Genomic DNA, 19,250 nt, shown 5'->3' on the forward strand with positions numbered 1-19,250 from the left:
CACCCACCTATCCATCTCACCAACCCTATATCCATTCCCATATGTTGTAGTTTACGGATTAGAATTCCATGTGGTATCCTGTCAAACGCCTTTGCCAGGTCCAGCAGTATCACTGTAAACCCATTTCCCTTATCCAGTTCAGCCGTCACCTTGTTATAAAACTTGAGCAAGTTACTCAGGCATGATCTACCCTTTACAAAGCCAAGCTGTCCCCTGTACAATATTTCATTTTCATCAATCCATTCCTGTATTTTTCCCTTGACTACTTTCTCCAAGACCTTGACAACAACTCCTGATATGCTGATCGGTCGGTAATTTGCAACCATAGTCTTGGATCCTCCTTTATCCAGTGAAACTATTTTCCCCTCTTTCCACACCTTCGGGACTAAACCAGACCCGAGACTCAGATTAAACAACATAGTCAAGGGCACTGATAATTCCTTAGCCGCTTCACGCAAGACCCGTGCCGGTATACCATCCAATCCCACAGATGTATTCACATTAAGGTTCTGTAATAGACTATTCACCTCCACTTCATTCATCACAATTCCCGTATAAACTAATGGCTCCTTCATTTTTTCAATGTCACCACCTGGATGATATACTTTTGCAACGTGCGCGCTCAGTAACTTCACTATATCGACTGGTTCAGTGACCTCCTTACCATCGTCATTCCTTAAAATCATTTTGCCATGTACAGTTTTTTTCTTGCTTGCCGCATATTGAAAGAACTGTTTGGATTCTCTTTTGCTTGCATAGCTAGTTTCCTTTCATAATCGGCTTTTGCTGATTTTACCACACTCGTTACCCTTCTGGCCTGCACTTTATACCGTTCGTGTGCCTTCAGGTCACCACTTTCTTTAAATTCCCTCCACAGTTGTTTCTTTTTTTGCAGCTCAAGCTTAATGGTGTTATTCATCCATTTAACCCCTACTTGTTTTACTATTCGTACCCTAGGTATACAATCAACCATAACCTCCTGTAAATGCTCCTTGACCACTTCCCATGCTCTATCGACGTCCAGCCCTTGCAGTTGTACATGCCACGGCACTGATCCAAGCAATCTCCTAAGCTTGTCATACTTGCCAGCACGGTAATTCCACATATACCCTGTCTTAATCAAAAATTCCACACCTTTAGCCACCTCCCAGGTCAAGACCTCATGATCACTCTAACCAATAGGTGGCAACATGGTCATATTCATTACAGTCAAATTGTGAGATGCTGTTACCAGGTCAAGCACTCTCACACCCCTAGTATTTTCAATTACATGCTGACTCAGATAGTTATCTCTTAATAATTGAATAAAATCCATTTCCTTCCTCACATGTGTCCTGTCCTCCTTCCAATCAATGTTACCATAATTAAAATCCCCCATAATAATTACCCTCCTTCCATCAATTTGTTTATGCATACTATCTCCACCATCTATTCCATCACCTGGTCTATAGCAGCACCCAACTGTATATTTTATTCTGCCAGTCTCAATCTCACACTAAATGGCCTCGAATGAGCTCCTTTCACTATCTTGCAATACAACTTCAATTCTCCTTGGCTGCAGTTTATCAGCTATCATCAATAACACCCCTCCCCCAATTTTATTCTCTCTGTCCCTCCTAAACACACTATAACCTACACATTCTATCCCACTAACTATATCATCTTTCGTCAGCCATGTTTCACTAATGCCAATAACCTGTGGCTAGGAAGAGCCAATCAAGGCCAAAAATTCTTCCTTCTTGTTCCTAATACTCCTGGCATTAGTATACATGAAATGCAGTGATCCCTTTGTCCCATCCCTATCTTGATGCGTTATTCTAAATGTCCCATTCCCATTTTTGTCCTTAGTGCTGGCTCAGGTACATTACATACATTTTTACACTCAACTGTCTCACTGATGTCTGCATATCCACTCCCCCCCCCATCCTTGGTAGTTGTAGTTTCCCTGGTTCTGCACATCCATTTTCACTTCGTTCAGCAACACTTTTTCCAGTCTTCGCACACCAAGTCCATTCAAATGCAGGCCATCCATCTTGTATAAGTCCTTTCGCCCATCAAGCTCATTCCACACGTCCACGAATTCCACACCACACCGTCTGCATAACTTGCGCATAATGACATTTGCGATTATGGCCCTCCTTCTAAGCTCCTCTCTGTCATACCGCGGCAACAGACTCACCATTCTAACTCTGTCACTCTTTTCTTTCACTACCTTTAACAATACTTTCAAGTCCTCTCTCATAAAAATTTATCACCTTTCAATTCATTCGTACCCGCCACAATTATTAATTCTTTCACCCTCTGTTTTTGCACTCTAATACTCTCACTTACATCCTTAAATTTCGCACCCGGTAAGTACGATTTAGTTACACTCCCATCTATCACTTCTCTTAATAACGAGTCACCATACAACACTCTTTCCTTCATTTCAGAAACTCGCCCACTCTTACGCTGGTTATTTACGTTAGCCGAATCACTCTGGAAAGAGTTTTGCAGGTGCTCTAATTGCCGCTGCGCATTTTGTATCACTGCGCGCAACCTAGCGATCTCACTTCCTACAAATAATTCCTCATATTTTTTATCATTCACACCATTTTCTCTCTCTGTATAGTTGCTCTCACTCTTTCTTAGATCACCGCTTTCATTGCCATCTTGTACATCGCAATTCCCTATCAAACCACTATTTTCACTCACATTCTGGCTTTCTTCAACCATAGCTGTCTCACAACCTGACACATAATTCAACTCCTCACTTTGCTTACACTTTCTGCACATTCTCCCACCACTATCACTTTCAATCCAAACTCCAGCCTCATTCGGGAATGCATACATTCCACACACATCACATTGCACAAATTCTCTCACATTATAGTTTTTGAACAATGGCGTCGTATTTTTGGACGCCATTATCTCACGTCGCATTGTCGCCATATTCAAATCTATGAAACGTATCGTTAAATACTAAATTAAATAACGGAATTTACACCAAAATCACACAGACACCACAAGCTACCAAAATTAGACAATAATACGTTATGATTTTAACCTATATTCTAATTTTCATTCAAAATTATACTTAACTTTCGGGAGCTCCCTGAAAACACCACCAACCGTCTGACCCTCTAGCGGCCAAATTAATAAATAAAATTTCTCTGCTTCCAAAGTTTTAAGTATGGATGAAAGACTAGATTTATAAAAACGCAGAAAAGAGAGCAATATAGCAGATGCAAATAGCTGTAAGCAACAAGAAAAGGTTGATATTGTATCTGGATCAAATGAAATTGATAAGGGTGTGTCCTCTGAGATCTCTAAAGAACCAACTAGGGTGAAAATGAAAAAACTTCGTCAGTACAATATGAATTACTTGAAATGTGGATATTCATGGACAGAAAATGAAGAGGAACCTATTCCATTACGTGTCATTTGTGGTGAAACTTTAAAAAAAATGAAAGCATGAATCCATCTAATTTAAATCACCATTTTGAATCGAAACATAACAAATACAAGGACAAACCTGTAGAATGTTATCAAAATAAACTAAAAAATTTAAAGGAATCTCAAAACCTGATGTTGAGTTGTTAGGAGGTAAAAATATTAAGGTGTTAGAAGATTCATATCGTGTGTCGCTATTAATAGCAAAAAAGTGGTGCAGCGGATACAATTGCTGAAACTTTGGTCAAGCCTGCAGCAAAAATAATAGCGGAAATTATGATCGAGATAATACAAAAAGATCTTTTGATAGGATTTGCCTTTCAAAGAGTACTGTTCATCGAAGAATCGCTGAAATGGTTGAAAATATAAAATAAACATTGTTATCTAATATACGCATAACATTACTGTCTGGATGGATGAAGCAAAGATGCTTTTCGTTTTCCCCTTTGTCTCTGAAGGAAGTATTTTGAGTGGATTGTTTAATGAACTTTAAGCTCGCCCAGTGATGGCTGTGAGTTTAGCTGTGTTCAGCTGGACGTAGGATGGACTTGGATTGGACCTTTTGCGTTTGTATCTTTCCTCTTTATTATATTCTGAAGTTTCCTTGATCAACGGGTTTGGGAGGTTGCTTGTCTTGGTAAAGAACTTCTCAGCTAGATCTACGAGTAGGGAGGAGATGTAAGGGATGTTGATTTCTCTGTGGATTTGTGAGTTTCTGATGTACCAAGGGGCATCTAAGATCAACCTCGGGCATTTGTTCTGTATTCTCTGTAGTTTTTGGATGTTTGTATTCCTGGTATGATTCCATGAGGGGAATGCATACGTGATAATCGGTGTATTACCATCTTGTAGATGAGTAAATTAATTTTTGTATCCACTTTTCTTTTTCTGTTGATCATAGGGTAAAGCTGGGCGATTACTTTCGATGTCTTTGAGGCAGTGTGTTTTTTGTGATAGCTGAACTGAAGTTTTTTTATTGAGTATTACTCCGAGATATTTGATGTCATTCTCCCATGGGATCTTGACACCTAAGAGGTGAATGTCATCCATGTTGTGGAATCTCTTTCTGGAAAACAGTACGGCTGAATTTTTTTCGGGGTTTATTTGGGATCCTCCAGTCTGCCAGCCATTTTTCCAGTATGTGAATGCTACTTTGTAGTTTTCTAATTGCCAAATTTGGGCTCATAGAGCTTGCTAGTATTGTAGTATCATATGCATATAATCCTGTGATTGTTGTTCTTGGGCTCCGAGGGATATCCGCTATGAAGCTTGAGAACAGGAGACGTGCCTGAGGAACCCCTGCCGAAACGTTTCGTCTGGATGATACTGTTTCATTGATTTTGATTTGCCTATTTCTGTCCTTCAGGTATGAGTGGATGATTTTTATTAACTTAATTGGCATATTAAATTTTATGAATTTATACAGAAGGCCTTGATGCCATACTTTGTCGAACGCCTTTGACGCATCGATGAAGATGGCAGTTGTATGTTGTTTCTAGTTGTAGCCTTTTGTGATGATCTCCACTAACCGGTGGATTTGTTGGAGAGTGCTATGGCCCTTGCAGAAGTCAAACTGCTCATTTGGTAAAATTCCCATTTTGTCTGTTTCTGCTTGAAGCCTTGTGAGTATCATTTTCTCGGTCACCTTTCCAAGGCTGGATAACAGGCTGATCGGTCTGTAGCTTTCGGGGTGTTGGGGGTTCTTTCCTAGCTTCTTCAATGGTATGATATTTGCGATCTTCCAAGATGTGGGGAAATACTGGTATCTAAAGATAGCGTTGGTTATGTTGATGAGATGTACTATGGCCTTTCTTGGTAGTAGTTTTATTATTTGGTTGGTTATGCCATCTGGGTCTGGAGCCTTTTTGCTGTTTAGATAGGTTATGATGTTTGTTATTTCTGCCGGAGTGGTAAGAGTGATGGATTCCGAGTTATCTTTCTGCTGTGGTAAGGTTATCTTAACCTGCTGGTGTATCTTGTATACAAGGTTGATGTTTAGGTTTGTATAAGATGGATTGCACTGCCATTCAAGGTTATCTGCTAGTGCTTCTCCTTTCCCCTTGTCTGTGTGTACCATTCCTTTCTTGGTTTGTATGGGGAGTATGATTTGTTATTTGTTGCGGATGGCTCTTAAAATTTTCCAGACAGAGTGATCTTCAGCATTGATGTTGACCAGTTTGTATTCCCATTTTTGGTTTCTGTGTTTTTGAAGAGCCTCTCGGACCTGTCTGTTTAGGTTGTTCAGTGCACTTTTGTCTTATGGGACTCTTGTGTTATGGAATCGCATTCTGGCTTTGTTCTTTGCTCTTATTAGATCTATTATTTCCTCCTGGATGCGGCTCTTTGGGTTGGAGACTATGGTTTGCCTGACTGTTTCCATTGCTTTCTGGATTTGGCTGGTTTACTGCTGTGTCTATCGCTTCCTTTTTGCGATGATTGGAACTGGACCGATATGCTCCGGAAGGATCTTGGCTAGCTTGTCCCATGGTATAAATGTGTGTGGAGGATAGAATAGGTCTGATGACCCTAGCTGGAGCACTATGGAATTGTGGTCCGAGGATAGTTTGCTTACTGTTTTCAGTTGGTATTGGTATTTAATATTTTTAAGAATGACTATGTCTAGCACGTCCGAGCTGCCTGTAGGGGTGTAGTGGGTGGGTTAAGTGGGACCAACCACAACCAGAGATTCGAGCGTAGCATAGCTGAATAGCGAGGTGCCTTTGGTGAGCTTTATTTGACGAGCTGAACCAAGATGAGTGTTTTGCATTGAGGTCCCCTGCTATAATAATGGAGTCATTGGATCCTAGGATTAGAGTCCAGATCTGTTGTCAGTATAGGAATGCTCGGTGGGTTGTAGGCGACATAAATTTTGATGCTGCTGGCGTTGTTGGTATGTACTTCCACTCGTGTTACTTCCAGGTTTCTGGTTTGGGGATTGAGTATTGTGTTGTGATTTAGGTAACTATTGATGCATATAGCAGTACCTCCTCCTCTTTCTTCTGCCAAGTCTATCATTTCTGTATATAATGTAGTCACATATTCTTGGGTTATTTGCTGGCCTTAAGTGTGACTCTCCGATTAAGATGATGTCAGCACTGTGTATGGTCGCAAATTCTTGAAGTTCCGGAACTTTGTCAATCCGTTTGCGTTCCATTCTACTATCTTGAGTGAATTTGGTTTAAATTGTTTACTCTTCGCGTATGGCTATTATGTTAGTTTGAGTTCCTTGAAGGAGTCCCTTTCTGGAAGGTGGTAAGATTCTGGACGATTGTTTTGCCGAGTTATTGCAGCATGGTAAACAGGGAAGCTTTTAATGCTATTGTTAAATCTGGACTTGCTTGCTCATGATTTGTGGAAATCTGTTTTCTTGCAGCCTCTGCATAAGTTTTGATCATGGTTGTGGGTCTTGTGCCTTCCTACGTTGATGTGTTTCTGGCTCAGTAGTGGACTGTTTCATTGCTTTTGGTATAATTGTGGGGAGGAACTGGGTTAGTTCTTGCTGATTCGCAATTTTTTGGGTGGTAGAGGCACCCTTTGTAATTGGCTTGGTGAGGTCCTCCACAGTTTGCACAACATGCAGGAGTTGTGCGTGGTTTGGTGCAGGTGTTGGTCTGGTGTCCCTCGTCACATTTCAGACACCTATATGCTGTTCTGCACAGTTTTTGTGCATGTCCGACTTTTGGCATCTGTGGCACTGCCCTGCCGATGCTTTTTTCCTTATCGGCTCAGTTGTTATTTTGAGCCTGCAGATATCTGTAAGTCCATATATCCTTTTTTGGTTATTACTGATTTCAACCAGCACAAGTGGCATTGGCTTTTGTCGGATCTTATCATTCTACTTACTTTGACTGGTGTCAGGCCTTAATTGATTAGGTCAGCAGTGATCTCGAAGACTGTGATGCCCTCGGCAGCCCCTCTGAGCACAACTTTAAGGCTTTTCTCACTTGGCAGTGCGAAGGTGTGGAAGAGCATCTTGGTGTTGTCCAACATCTTGGTCATTTTGCGATTGTCGGTGACTGCAGCTGACTGAATCTTCACACCGTCGTCTGTGTTTCTGGCCCTGGAGAAATTGATGTTTTGTTCGTCTAGTGATTTTGAAACTAAAGTCCACTTCTCTTTGTCCCAGAGGATGACTGGTGGGACCTTTTCGGTTTTAACTTCTGTAGTCTGTGGTGTTAGATCTTCCTCCACGTGTTCTTGTTGTGTCTTTCGTCTCTTGGGTGTCAGTTCATCCTGCGAGTCCATCTGCCTAGGGGTCATGGGTGATGAGATAGTTGTAGGTTCGCCCTCTGTTTCCTCTTCTTCTCCCTCTTGATCGCTGACATGTGTATAAATGTTTATGAATCCTGGGAATTCCGTGTCAAACCTTTTTAGAATCTTCTTGAAGAGGTAAAGTAGCTGGTCTTTGCTAAAGGCTTGAACAAGATCGTCGGTGACATCCAGACTGGGAAAAATAATGTCCTGTTAAAGTGTGCGTGCAGGGGGCGGGCTGTGTGTTTCAGGACCTGCCTTGTCCCTTCCTTCCACCGAGTGTAGACTGGCAGTCGAAATCTCCTTCTGGAGAAGGAAGACTACTGACGGGCATTGGACGGATAACAGGAGAGGGCCTGAGCGACTTGCACAATAGCCAAAGGCTTACCTTGCGTTGCACTAGTGTTCTTGTGAACTGCTGTTGGGCTTTTGATCCACGGTCATCGATTGAACACAATATCATTCTCCTCCTAGCATTGCTAAAAAGATTAAAAACTATACGGGAAGTTTTACGACAAACAACACTATCGAAAACGTACTCCTCACTCTCTCACACTAATCATAACTTTATCAATACTAACCCAACTAATATACGTAAGAGTCTAGCTATTTTATTGGAGACTAAACCAAAATAGGGTATGATAATGGTTGATACGTACTGAGTTGTTATACGTTGTTGCTGGAGGTTGTTTTTATAGATCATTTTATTGATTAAGTTCAGAGGACCCATTTTGAGATTGAGATTTGGAGATGTGGGAAAGTTCTGACGTACGTCTTCTTCGTCTGCGACTATGTTGTAGGCTCTGTTTCGTAGCATATGGATGATGCTGCATATCAGATACGAATTGAACGTAATTGACCTTAATTGCTGGAACAATTTTGATGATATTTCCAACAGTATAGACTACTCAACTTGGAATATTATAGACCGGATGATACAAGTTAGAAGAATCGTTATTATGCGTTTGAAGTCGATGAATCCACCGTCATTAGAAATTTTGCAAATCCTCTAGTGTTCGTTAGGTACGAAAAAAATTAGAATCTTCACGACGATCTTTTATTTTACAAACAGGAGAAGAAATATTCAACAATATAAATACATTTATGCATCATAACGAGCTTGATTGTAAAAGTTGAGATGGCATAAGCACGGAAGGAGCGAAATCTGTGGTTGGATCTAAAAAAGATCTTGTTTCAAGGATTCAAGTTGTTGCACCAGATGCAAAGCCGATACACTGTTGCATAGACAGGGAGGCTTTGGCCACACGTATAAGAAAAGTTCTGGATGAAGCTGTAAAAATCATAAATGATATTAAAGGTCGTCAGCTAAATTTTGCTGAAATTTTATCCCACCATAAGCAATTTGACTCCTCTCATTGATGATAAATTCTTTAAATCAAGTAAAAATGTATAATATCTTCGTAAAATTTGTTCTAGTAAAAATAAATCTTATTTTTTTCTTTATATGAACATATAAATTCAAATAAAATAGACATTTACGATGAAATATACTTATTTATTTATTTATTATTATTTTGATAAGGGGGGTACTTGTTGGGAAGAATGAAAATTTAAGAAGAGGAACACGGATATAAGTTTGAGAAACGCTGATTTACGCGATTCTCTATGTGTTACATTATGTTTCCACAGCAACGGAAACATAATGACATATCATTAGGACATAATGGCATAGCATTAAGTCTGCAATGACACGTGACAGCTTACGTCAACAACAACGAAACACAAATATCTGTATCTCCATGGTCACGTGATATTACTACAAAATGTTACATCACAAAAATATGAACTTGTGTACGAATTAGAAAATGTCGCCTTTTATATAATTTTTCGTGTGCTAATAAAAAAATTCCACTTTTAAATTTGCTTTTTTCGTATAAATGGAAACCTGTTTCAGTGTTTTAACATAAGCTGTAATTTTACCTCTATTTCCACATAATTCCTTCAAATAATAATAATGACTTGGAGATATTTTATACGTCTATAACAATCAAATGTAGTTGTACAAGCTGTTAGTGCATAGGTTGTTCTGTTCATCACAGGTCTCCTATACTGAAGTTACCGTCAGAATATACGATATATGATGAGCCGAGTCCTGATCAAGAGATCACCGACTTCACACAATTAACTGGAGAAAATGGACGTTGGCAACGGATAATTTTAGCAATTTTATTCACTACAGCTTTACCAGTTGCTGGACACGAACTTGGGGTCATGTTTTTAGCTTACGATGTGGACCACTGGTGTAAACCCCCACCTTTTTACCGAAACCTGACTGTAGAAGAGTGGAAAAACGTCAGCATCCCAAAGGTATCAGTTGATGGTGTGTATAAGTACAGTCAATGTGAAATGTACGATCTATCAAATGCGACGTCTCTCGATCCCTATCATCATCCTACTAATAAGACGGTCCCTTGTACAGAATGGCAATTCGATACTTCGTTTTTTAGATCTACATTGACTTCCCAGGTAAGTGCTATTGAAATCATTTGCTTCTTGGAATCTATCTTTATGTCGGAAGGATAACAAAGCTTGTTTGAGTCTCTCTCCCTGTCTCTCTCTCTCTCTCTCTCTCTCTCTCTCTCTCTCTCTACAACGGAAACAGATAAACAGTTTATCGCTGGAAGGAAGTTGCATCCTTCCTGGCTGAGAATATCGGCTAAGATTTTAAGCCTTCTTCCTATTTCTTAGAAATCAAACACTCGTTTAGGAACGTTTAGGACTAAAACAACATAGGGTATGACAATGGTTGATACGTACTGAGTTGTTATACATTGTTGCTGGAGGTTGTTTTTATAGAGCATTTTATTGATTAAATTTAGAGGATACCCATTTGGAGATGTGGGAAGTTCTGACGTACGTCTTCTTCGTCTGTGACTATGTTGTAGGCTTTATTTCGTAGCATATGGATGATGCTGCATATCAGGTACGAATTAAACGTAATCTACCTTAACTGCCGGAACAATTTTGATGATATTTCCAACAGTATATAGTACTCAACTTGGAATATTATAGACCGGATGATACAAGTTAGTTACATACGTAAGAGTCGTTATTATTCGTTGAAGATCGATGAATCCACCGACATTAGAAATTTTGCAAATCTTCTAATGTTCGTTAGGTACGAAAAAAATCAAAATCTTCATGACGATCTTTTCTTTTGCCAACAGAAGAAGAAATATTCAACAATCTAAATACATTTATGCATCATAACGAGCTTGATTGTAAAAGTTGAGATGGCAATAAGCACGGAAGGAGCGAAATTTATGGTTGGTTCTAAAAAAGAGCTTGTTTCAAGGATTCAAGTTGTTGCACCAGATGCAAAGCCGATACACTGTTGCATAGATGCATAGACAGGGAGGCTTTGGCCACATATATAAGAAAAGTTCTGGATGAAGCTGTAAAAATCATAAATGATCTTAAAGGCCGTCAGCCAAATTTTGCTGAAATTTTATCACACCATAAGCAATTTCACTCCTCTCATTGATGACAAATTATTTAAATTAAGTAAAAATTTATAATATCTTCGTAAAATTTGTTCTAGTAAAAATAAATCTTATTTTTTTCTTTACATGAATATATAAATTCAAATAAAATAGACATTTACGATGAAATATACTTATTTATTTATTTATTATTATTTTGATAAGGAGGTACTTGTTGATAAGAATAAAAATTTAAGAAGAGGAACATGGATATAAGTTTGAGAAACGCTGATATCCGCGATTCACTATGTGTTATATTATGTTTCCACAGCAACGGAAACATAATGACATATCATTAAGTCTGTGATGACACGTGACAGCTTACGTCAACAACAACGAAATATGCAAATATCTGTATCTCCATGGTCACGTGATATTACTACAAAATGTTACATCACAAAAATATGAACTTGCGTACGAATTAGAAAATATTTTTTACGCCGTGTTTTATATAATTTTTCGTGTGCTAATAAAAAAAATTCCGCTTTTAAATTTGCTTTTATCGTATAAATGGAAAACTGTTTCAGTGTTTTAACATAAGCTGTAATTTTACCTCCATTTCCACATAATTCCTTCAAATAATAATAATGACTTGGAGATATTTTATACGTCTATAACAATCAAATGTAGTTGTACAAGCTGTTAGTGCATAGGTTGTTCTGTTCATCACATGTCTCCTATACCGTTAGAATCTACGATGTACGATGAGCCGAGTCATGATGAAAAGATCACCGACTTTACACAATTAACTGGAGAAAATGGACGTTGGCAACAGATAATTTTGGCAATTTTAATCACTACAATGTTACCAGTTGCTGGACACGAACTTGGGGTCATGGTTTTAGCTTACGATGTGGACCACTGATGTAAACCCCCACCTTTTTATCGAAACCTGACTGTAGAAGAGTGGGAAAACGTCAGCATCCCAAAGGTATCAGTTGATGGTGTGTATAAGTACAGTCAATGTGAAATGTACGATCTATCAAATGCGACGTCTCTCGATCCCTATCATTATCCTACTAATACGATGGTCCCTTGTACAGAATGGCAATTCGATACTTCGTTTTTTAGATCTACGTTAACTTCCCAGGTAAGTGCTATTGAAATCATTTGCTTCTTGGAATCTATCTTTATGTCGGAAGGATAACAGAGCTTGTTTGAGTCTCTCTCTCTCTCTCTCTCTCTCTCTCTCTCTCTCTCTCTCTCTCTCTCTCTCTCTCTCTCTCTCTCTCTCTCTCTCTCTTTCTATACAACGGAAACAGATAAAGGTTTATCGCTGGAAGGGAGTTGCATCCTTCCTGGCTGAGAATATCAGCTAAGATTTTAAGCCTTCTTCCTATTTCTTAGGAATCAAACACTCGTTTAGGAATTATTTTTCGTAGACTGACAGCGTACGTGTTACTTATGAACTCCCATAATTACACACAAAAAAAACAGAAGAAATTTTTGAATTCAAAATAAATTTTAAACAGTAAATAAATAAAAAATGACATGGTTAATTAACTTCCGCAGTTCTTTAAAAAAATGATATTTATTTCAGAAGATTAATAGCTTCTTCCTAGTGATGACAACTTTTTTCATATGATTCTTTTCGTTGATTATTTAGAAAAAACAGAGTGAGAGAAAGAGAGAGATGAATTTAGAAATTACCTTTGTGTAAGTTTGATGACTTGACACAATTTCTTCACACGGTTTGTAGCGAGTGGAGACCAGTGGCGGCTTGTGGCTTGAAATCGTGGGGGTGCTGCAACTTTCGAAATATACATACACGCTGTAAGTACAGCGTAGACGTGTTGGGATAAAATATCAAAATTATGATAAAAATTTAAAAAAAAATTAAACATGAAAAAATATTATTTATTATTGTTAAAATTACACAGTTTAGTATCATGCAAAATTACTTAAAAATTAAATCCATTATCATAACCCCATTAATGTTCTAAAATAAAAACTATAAGAAAAGTTATGTCTTTAATTGTAATGTCCAAATATTTAAAGAGACGGAGTAAACACTAAGAACACTCTACTACTGGCGCAAGCTGCATATAAACAACCGTGGAACTGCGCGACGGACAGTGCTGAATTACGCTAATAGCTCGTGTTGTATCCTATTTCGTCTAAACCCGTACTTTGGATCCCATGTTTGTCACTACGATGTTCTTAAACAAAAAATAAGTTGCTAATTGATTTCTAATCCAAATATAGAGAAAATTTATATTTATTGACTGCGCCACTCTATATCTAAATTAGTCCAAGAATTAAAGTAAATCCAACTCTGAACTATTTCTTTTTTATGTGTTATTATTATATATACTGGCCGAGTTTATTTAATTCATTTAATTCGCTCTCTTTGGTTCGAATATTTTATGAATGGTGCAGTAAAAGAGATTCAGGCAAAACACAACTTTAAATCAACAAACAAACATTTAATTTACGCTTACAATTTATACACATTAATTTAAATCACCGAATAAGGTATTATAAACATTTGAGCTCATCATACAATTTCAGGCAATCTGTTGTCTAAAATACAGTCTTAACAAGGTTCATTTAACTATTTAATCAAGTTCAATGTCATAAAGTTCTTTAGTGATCAGTTACACTAATATCTCACAGTTACTTAAGTTTCCAATACAATAAAAGGGCAGTAACACTTCTTCACAAGTATACACTCTTAATTCCACACTCCAGCTAATCTCTGCAATATAGGGATATTCTAGGAAGAAACACATGCATATCTCCGCATAGGAATATCAATAGTTGGATATTTCTTACCGGTAATCTTCCTTGTTCATCTTCTTATATACGAACATCTCTTATAACTGTATACACATAAAAACAATTAACATCACTCATTAAAACAAATCTTAGTAATAACTGAATAAATTAACGGTCGTAATTCACATAGTTAAACGTTCTTGCTCAGTCAAAACGCTTGTACTACCTTTGATATCACTTGACCAATTCAGTATTCTACTAATAACTCTTGAACTAAGGTAACACACAGTAATTCTTTAACTTGAAGTTTTTATGCAGTTGCCTATACTTCCGGCATTTAATTAATCTTTTAGACACTATATTTCTTAAACAGCTATCGTTTAAATCCAACTTTACTGCCTCTACTTATTCTCTTAGTTACTCTGTGCTATGCTTCAAGTTTCCTTGCGTCCCTGAAAGGTCGGCCTGGAATTAAATCTCAACAGAATTATCGCTAATCATCCGGTTGTTACTTTGCTATCTTCCATTGCTTTATTTGTTGTTCTGCAACTTACTAGCTAACCCTCTCCTCGACTAGCAGACTTTAATTAGCTACTTGAGTGACTCGCCGACTCGCTATTATCCCACTCTCATCCCCCAAATGAATGCCTGCTTCGATTCCATCCGAATCAATGGTATATATTTTAACATTAACATTAACATTTCTGGCTAGATGGGTGAAGCAAAATTGCTTTTCATATTCCCCTTTGTCTTGTAATGGTAGGACTTTAAATGGAATGTTTGTGAGCTTTATGCTCGCCCATTGAGGGCAGTGAAGTTAGTTGTGTTCAGCTGAACTTAATATAGACTTTGGTCTTTTATATTTGTAGATTTCTTCTTCATTATATTCCGAGGCTTCCTTGATTAAAGGGTTTGGGTGGTTACTTGTCTTGGTAAAGAACTTCTCAGCTAGATTTTTGAGAAGGGAAGAGATATAAGGGATATTAACTTCTCTATGGATCTGGGTGTTTCTTATGTACCAGGGGGCATCCAGAATCATCCTCAGGCTCTTATTCTGTAATCTCTGAAGTTTTAGAATGTTTGAATTTGCGGTGTGGCTCCAAGCTGGGGATGCGTAAGTGATAACCGGTCTAATTGCCATCTTGTAGATTGTTAATTTTGTTTGCATATCCAGTTTACTTTTTCTGTTGATCATAGGGAAGAGCTGTGCTAAGACGTTGGATGTCTTAGAGGTAATGTAACTAATATGTTTGCTGAATAGGAGTTTACTATCAAGAATCACTCCAAGATATTTAACTTCAGTCTGCCATGGAATCTTTACTCCCAATAAATAAATATCCTCCATGGTGTGAATTTTCTTTCTAGTGAACAGTATGGCTGAGCTTTTCTGGGGGTTAACTTGGATCCTCCAGTCTGCCATCCATTTTTCTAAGGTGTGTATGCTATTTTGTAATCTTTTAGTTGCCAGTTTTGGGCTCAGTGATCTTGCCATCAGTGCAGTATCATCTGCATATAATGCAGTGAATGTTGTTCTTGGGTTCAGAGGGATGTCTGCTACATATATTGAAAACAGTAGAGGTGCCAGAAGAGATCCTTGAGGTATGCCTGCCGAGATCCTGCGTCTGGTCGAAACCGTTTCGCCTACCCTGACCTGCATGTATCTGTCTTTCAGGTAAGAATGTATTACCTTTATTAGCCTGACTGGAAAATTAAATTTTATCAGTTTGTAGAGAAGACCTTGATGCCATACTTTATCAAACGCCTTCTCTGCGTCGATGAAGATGGCAACTGTATTGAGTTTCCAGTTGAAACCTTTAGTAATGATTTCTACCAGCCGGTGCACTTGTTGGGATGTACTATGGGCCCTACGGAAGCCGAACTGTTCATTAGGCAAAATTCCTAACTTATCTGTTTCTGCTTGGAATCTTGAGAGGATCACTTTCTCTGTTATCTTTCCGAGGCAGGATAATAGGCTTATGGGTCTGTAGCTTTCAGGTAGGTGAGCATTTTTTCCTGGCTTCTTCAGTGGCATGATTGTGGCTGTTTTCCATGTAGAAGGGAAATGCTGGAATCTAAAGATGGCATTTGTAATGTTGACGAGATGGACTATGGCCTTTCTTGGAAGTAGTTTTATTATTCTATTAGTTATGCCATCCGGTCCTGGGGCTTTTTTATTGTTTAGATGGGAGATGATATTTATCATTTCTGTTGGATTAGTAGGAGTGATAAGTTCTGAGTTGACATTGTTCTGTCTTAAGGTTGACCTAACATGACGATGAATCTTGTATATAAGGTTGATATTTAAATTAGTATACGATGGGTTGCACTGAGATTCTAGATTATCTACTATTGCCTCGGCTTTCTCTTCATCTTTGTGAACTGTTCCTTTCTTGGTTTGGATAGGGGGTATGAGTTGTTTTTTGGTGCGGATTGCTTTTAAGAATTTCCATACAGAATGATCATCAATGTTAATGTTGGTCAATTTGGTTTCCCATTGTTGGTTTCTGTGTTTTTGAAGAGCTTCTCGGACCTGCCTGTTTAGATTGTTCAATACTTTTTTATCTTGTGGGGCTCTGGTATTGTGGTATCTCTTCCTGGCTCTATTTTTTGCTCTGATTAGATCCATGATTTCTTCAGGGATTCGGTTAGTTGGGTTGAAGGCAGTGGATTGTCTGACTGATTCAATTGCTTTCTGAATTTGTATAGTTAAGTTATTTATTGCTGTGTCAATCTCTTCCTTTTTACTGATATTGGGTACCGGACCAATATGATCAGGAAGAACCTTGGCTAACTTGTCCCATGGTATGAATGTGTGCAGAGGAGAGAATTGATCTGATGAACCTAGATTAAGCACTATTGGACTGTGGTCAGAAGATAATTCGTTGACTGATTCCAATTTGTATTGGTATCTTAAATTTTTAAAGATGACAATGTCCAGCACATCCGAGCCACCCGAAGGGCTGAAATGGGTGGGCTCAGTAGGGCCGGTCACTACAATAGAGTTGAGCATTGCATAGTTGAAAAGTGTGTGACCTTTGGTATTAGTAGATGAGCTGTACCAAGATGTGTGTTTTGAGTTGAAATCTCCTGCTATTATTATGGAGTCATTTGGACTAAGTATGGAGTCCAGATCTGTTGTCAGCAGAGGAATGCTTGGAGGGTTATATGCAGCATAGATCTTGAGACTCCCGGCATTGAAGGTATGCACCTCCACACCAGTCACCTCCAGGTTTACTGTTTTGGGCTTGTCTATTGTGTTATGATTTAAATAACTCTTAATATATATGGCTGTGCCTCCGCCTCTTGTGCCAATTCTGTCGTTTCTGTACATAGTATATCCACGGATTTTAGGGTTATTAGCTGGTCTTAGGTGTGTTTCACCAATCAAGATGATATCTGCACTGAGACGAGTTGAAAATTCTTTTAGTTCCAATATCTTGTTCATTAGTCCATTAGCGTTCCATGCTATTATCTTAAGAGCTTTTGGTTTGAATTTATTATTCATGACAGATGGCTGTTATAATGTTTTGAGTGCTTTGCAGGAATCTTTTTCTGGAAGATGTTGATGGGCATGTCTTGCTGAATTCTTGCAGCATAGTGGCAAGTGAGGCTGTTAAGACAGATGTTATGTTGGAGCATTCTAGCTCGGGAGATGTAGGAGGCTTAGTTCTTGCAGCTTCAGCATATGTTTTGTCCCTGGTTGTTCCTTCTTGTGAGGTAGAAGGCAAGGTGTTTCGGACTGGAAGACAATTTGTTTGGATGCTTGAAACATTGTTACGTGGCGGAGAAAGATTGACTTTTATTGTTCCTCGGTTTTTTGGATTGGAAAGGCATCCCTTATAGTTGGCGGGGTGAGGTCCTCTGCAGTTTGCACAGCATGCTGGAGTTGTGCGAGGTTTGGTGCAAGAGATGGTCTGGTGTCCCTCGCTGCACTTCAAGCACCTGTAGGCTGCCTTACATAATTTTTGAGCATGTCCAAATCTTTGGCATCTATGACACTGACCTGCAGATGCTCTTTTCCTTAGAGGCTCAGTTGTAATTTTGAGACCGCATACTACAGTCAGTTCATAGATCTGCTTTTGTGTGTTGTTTATTTCTACCAGCACTAAAGGCATTGGTCTTTTGTCTGCTCTGAGCATTCTGCTCACTTTAACTGGGGACAGGCCCTGTCTGGAGAGATCAGTGGACACTTCTTCAGGAGTGATACCTTCAGCTATCCCACGTAGAACAACTTTCAGGTTCTTTTCGCTAGGTAAAGTGAAGGTGTGGTATGGGACGCTAGCATTGTCCATAAATCTGGTCATCTGTCTGTAATCCGAGACAGTAGAGGGTTGTATTTTAACTCCTTCATCTGTATTTTTAGCCCATGAGAATGAGATATTTTGTTCTCTTAGGGCTGATGTGAAAGGGATCCATTTTTCTTTATCCCTTAATATGACTGGTGGTATCTTTTCTTTAGGACCATTGAGTACTTCTATCCCTGTTGTTTTGGGTTCTTCCACACTGGTAGAGATTTTCCTCTTCTTTTTCACCAGTTGGAACTCTGTATCAGTTTCCAAGGAATGATAATTACTGTCTTGGGATGTAGCATCTTCCACACTTGGGGAGTGTGCTAAATCTGATTGCGTCTGAGTTGTGGGCTCTTCAATCATGTCAACCATATTATCCTCTGTGACAGCTGTGGGGGGGAATGTGTCAAAGAGCTTGACTTTTCCTGGCCAATTTTCACTCAGCAGCTTTCCCAGTCTGAGGAATTCAAAGTAAACTTCTTCGAATTTGGCCTCATTCAGAAGTTTTGCCATGACAATATTTGGAAATGTGTTAAGTCAAGGATGGAGAAAGAGTAGAGATTGCTCTGGTGTTCCGAGCAGGTAAAAGTAATCCTGTGGACTTTTGAGGGTCCACTAGCAAATCCCGTAGACACCCTAAGGTGTCTACCAGCAATAAGATGTCGCGATATAAAATACAGCAATGGCGATACTAACGGCAGTAGGCCTAGCGTATCGCCCTTATAACTTCAATTGACTTACCTGGATGGAAAATAAATAAAGTGCCTGTTTATGGCAGTAAGCAATTAACTGAAATTACTGATGAATACGCATAAATCACTAAATCATAACCGTCAAATTCACAATTCACCATCAATAATACACGACACTAAACACTACCACGCGAGCCGCCATCTTGAAGTTTCTCCTTAATCTAATTAATAATTCCAGCGTTCGTCGCTTTTTATATCCGTTGATCCCACCTGAATTGTTCTCAAAACTCTTTTCAATAAACCTTCCCGTCACGTGGTATTCCAAAACGTGCTCGCTCACATACGTTTCCATGACAACAAAACAA

The 19,250-nt window shown here is 38.7% G+C and overlaps 1 protein-coding gene across 2 annotated transcripts in view; it reads left to right on the plus strand.

Annotated features, from left to right (window-relative positions):
* Nucleotides 1-19,250, plus strand: part of LOC150096221 (organic cation transporter protein-like) — a 58,862-nt gene that overhangs the window by 12,518 nt on the left and 27,094 nt on the right. Inside the window, exon 2 of one of the 2 annotated variants that reach the window (XM_090408902.1) lies at nt 9,744-10,170. In XM_090408902.1, coding sequence (XP_090265028.1) covers nt 9,744-10,170 — 427 coding nt within the window. Of the gene's footprint in view, nt 1-9,743; nt 10,171-12,157; nt 12,277-19,250 lie in introns of those variants that run through there. The other variant, XM_090408903.1, reaches the window with a different exon arrangement.

The sequence above is a fragment of the Typopeltis vanoorti genome, chromosome 19, assembly GCF_054136105.1.
Source record: "Typopeltis vanoorti isolate ZY-2024b chromosome 19, IOZ_Tvanoo_1.0, whole genome shotgun sequence".
NCBI classification, from domain to species: domain Eukaryota; kingdom Metazoa; phylum Arthropoda; class Arachnida; order Uropygi; family Thelyphonidae; genus Typopeltis; species Typopeltis vanoorti.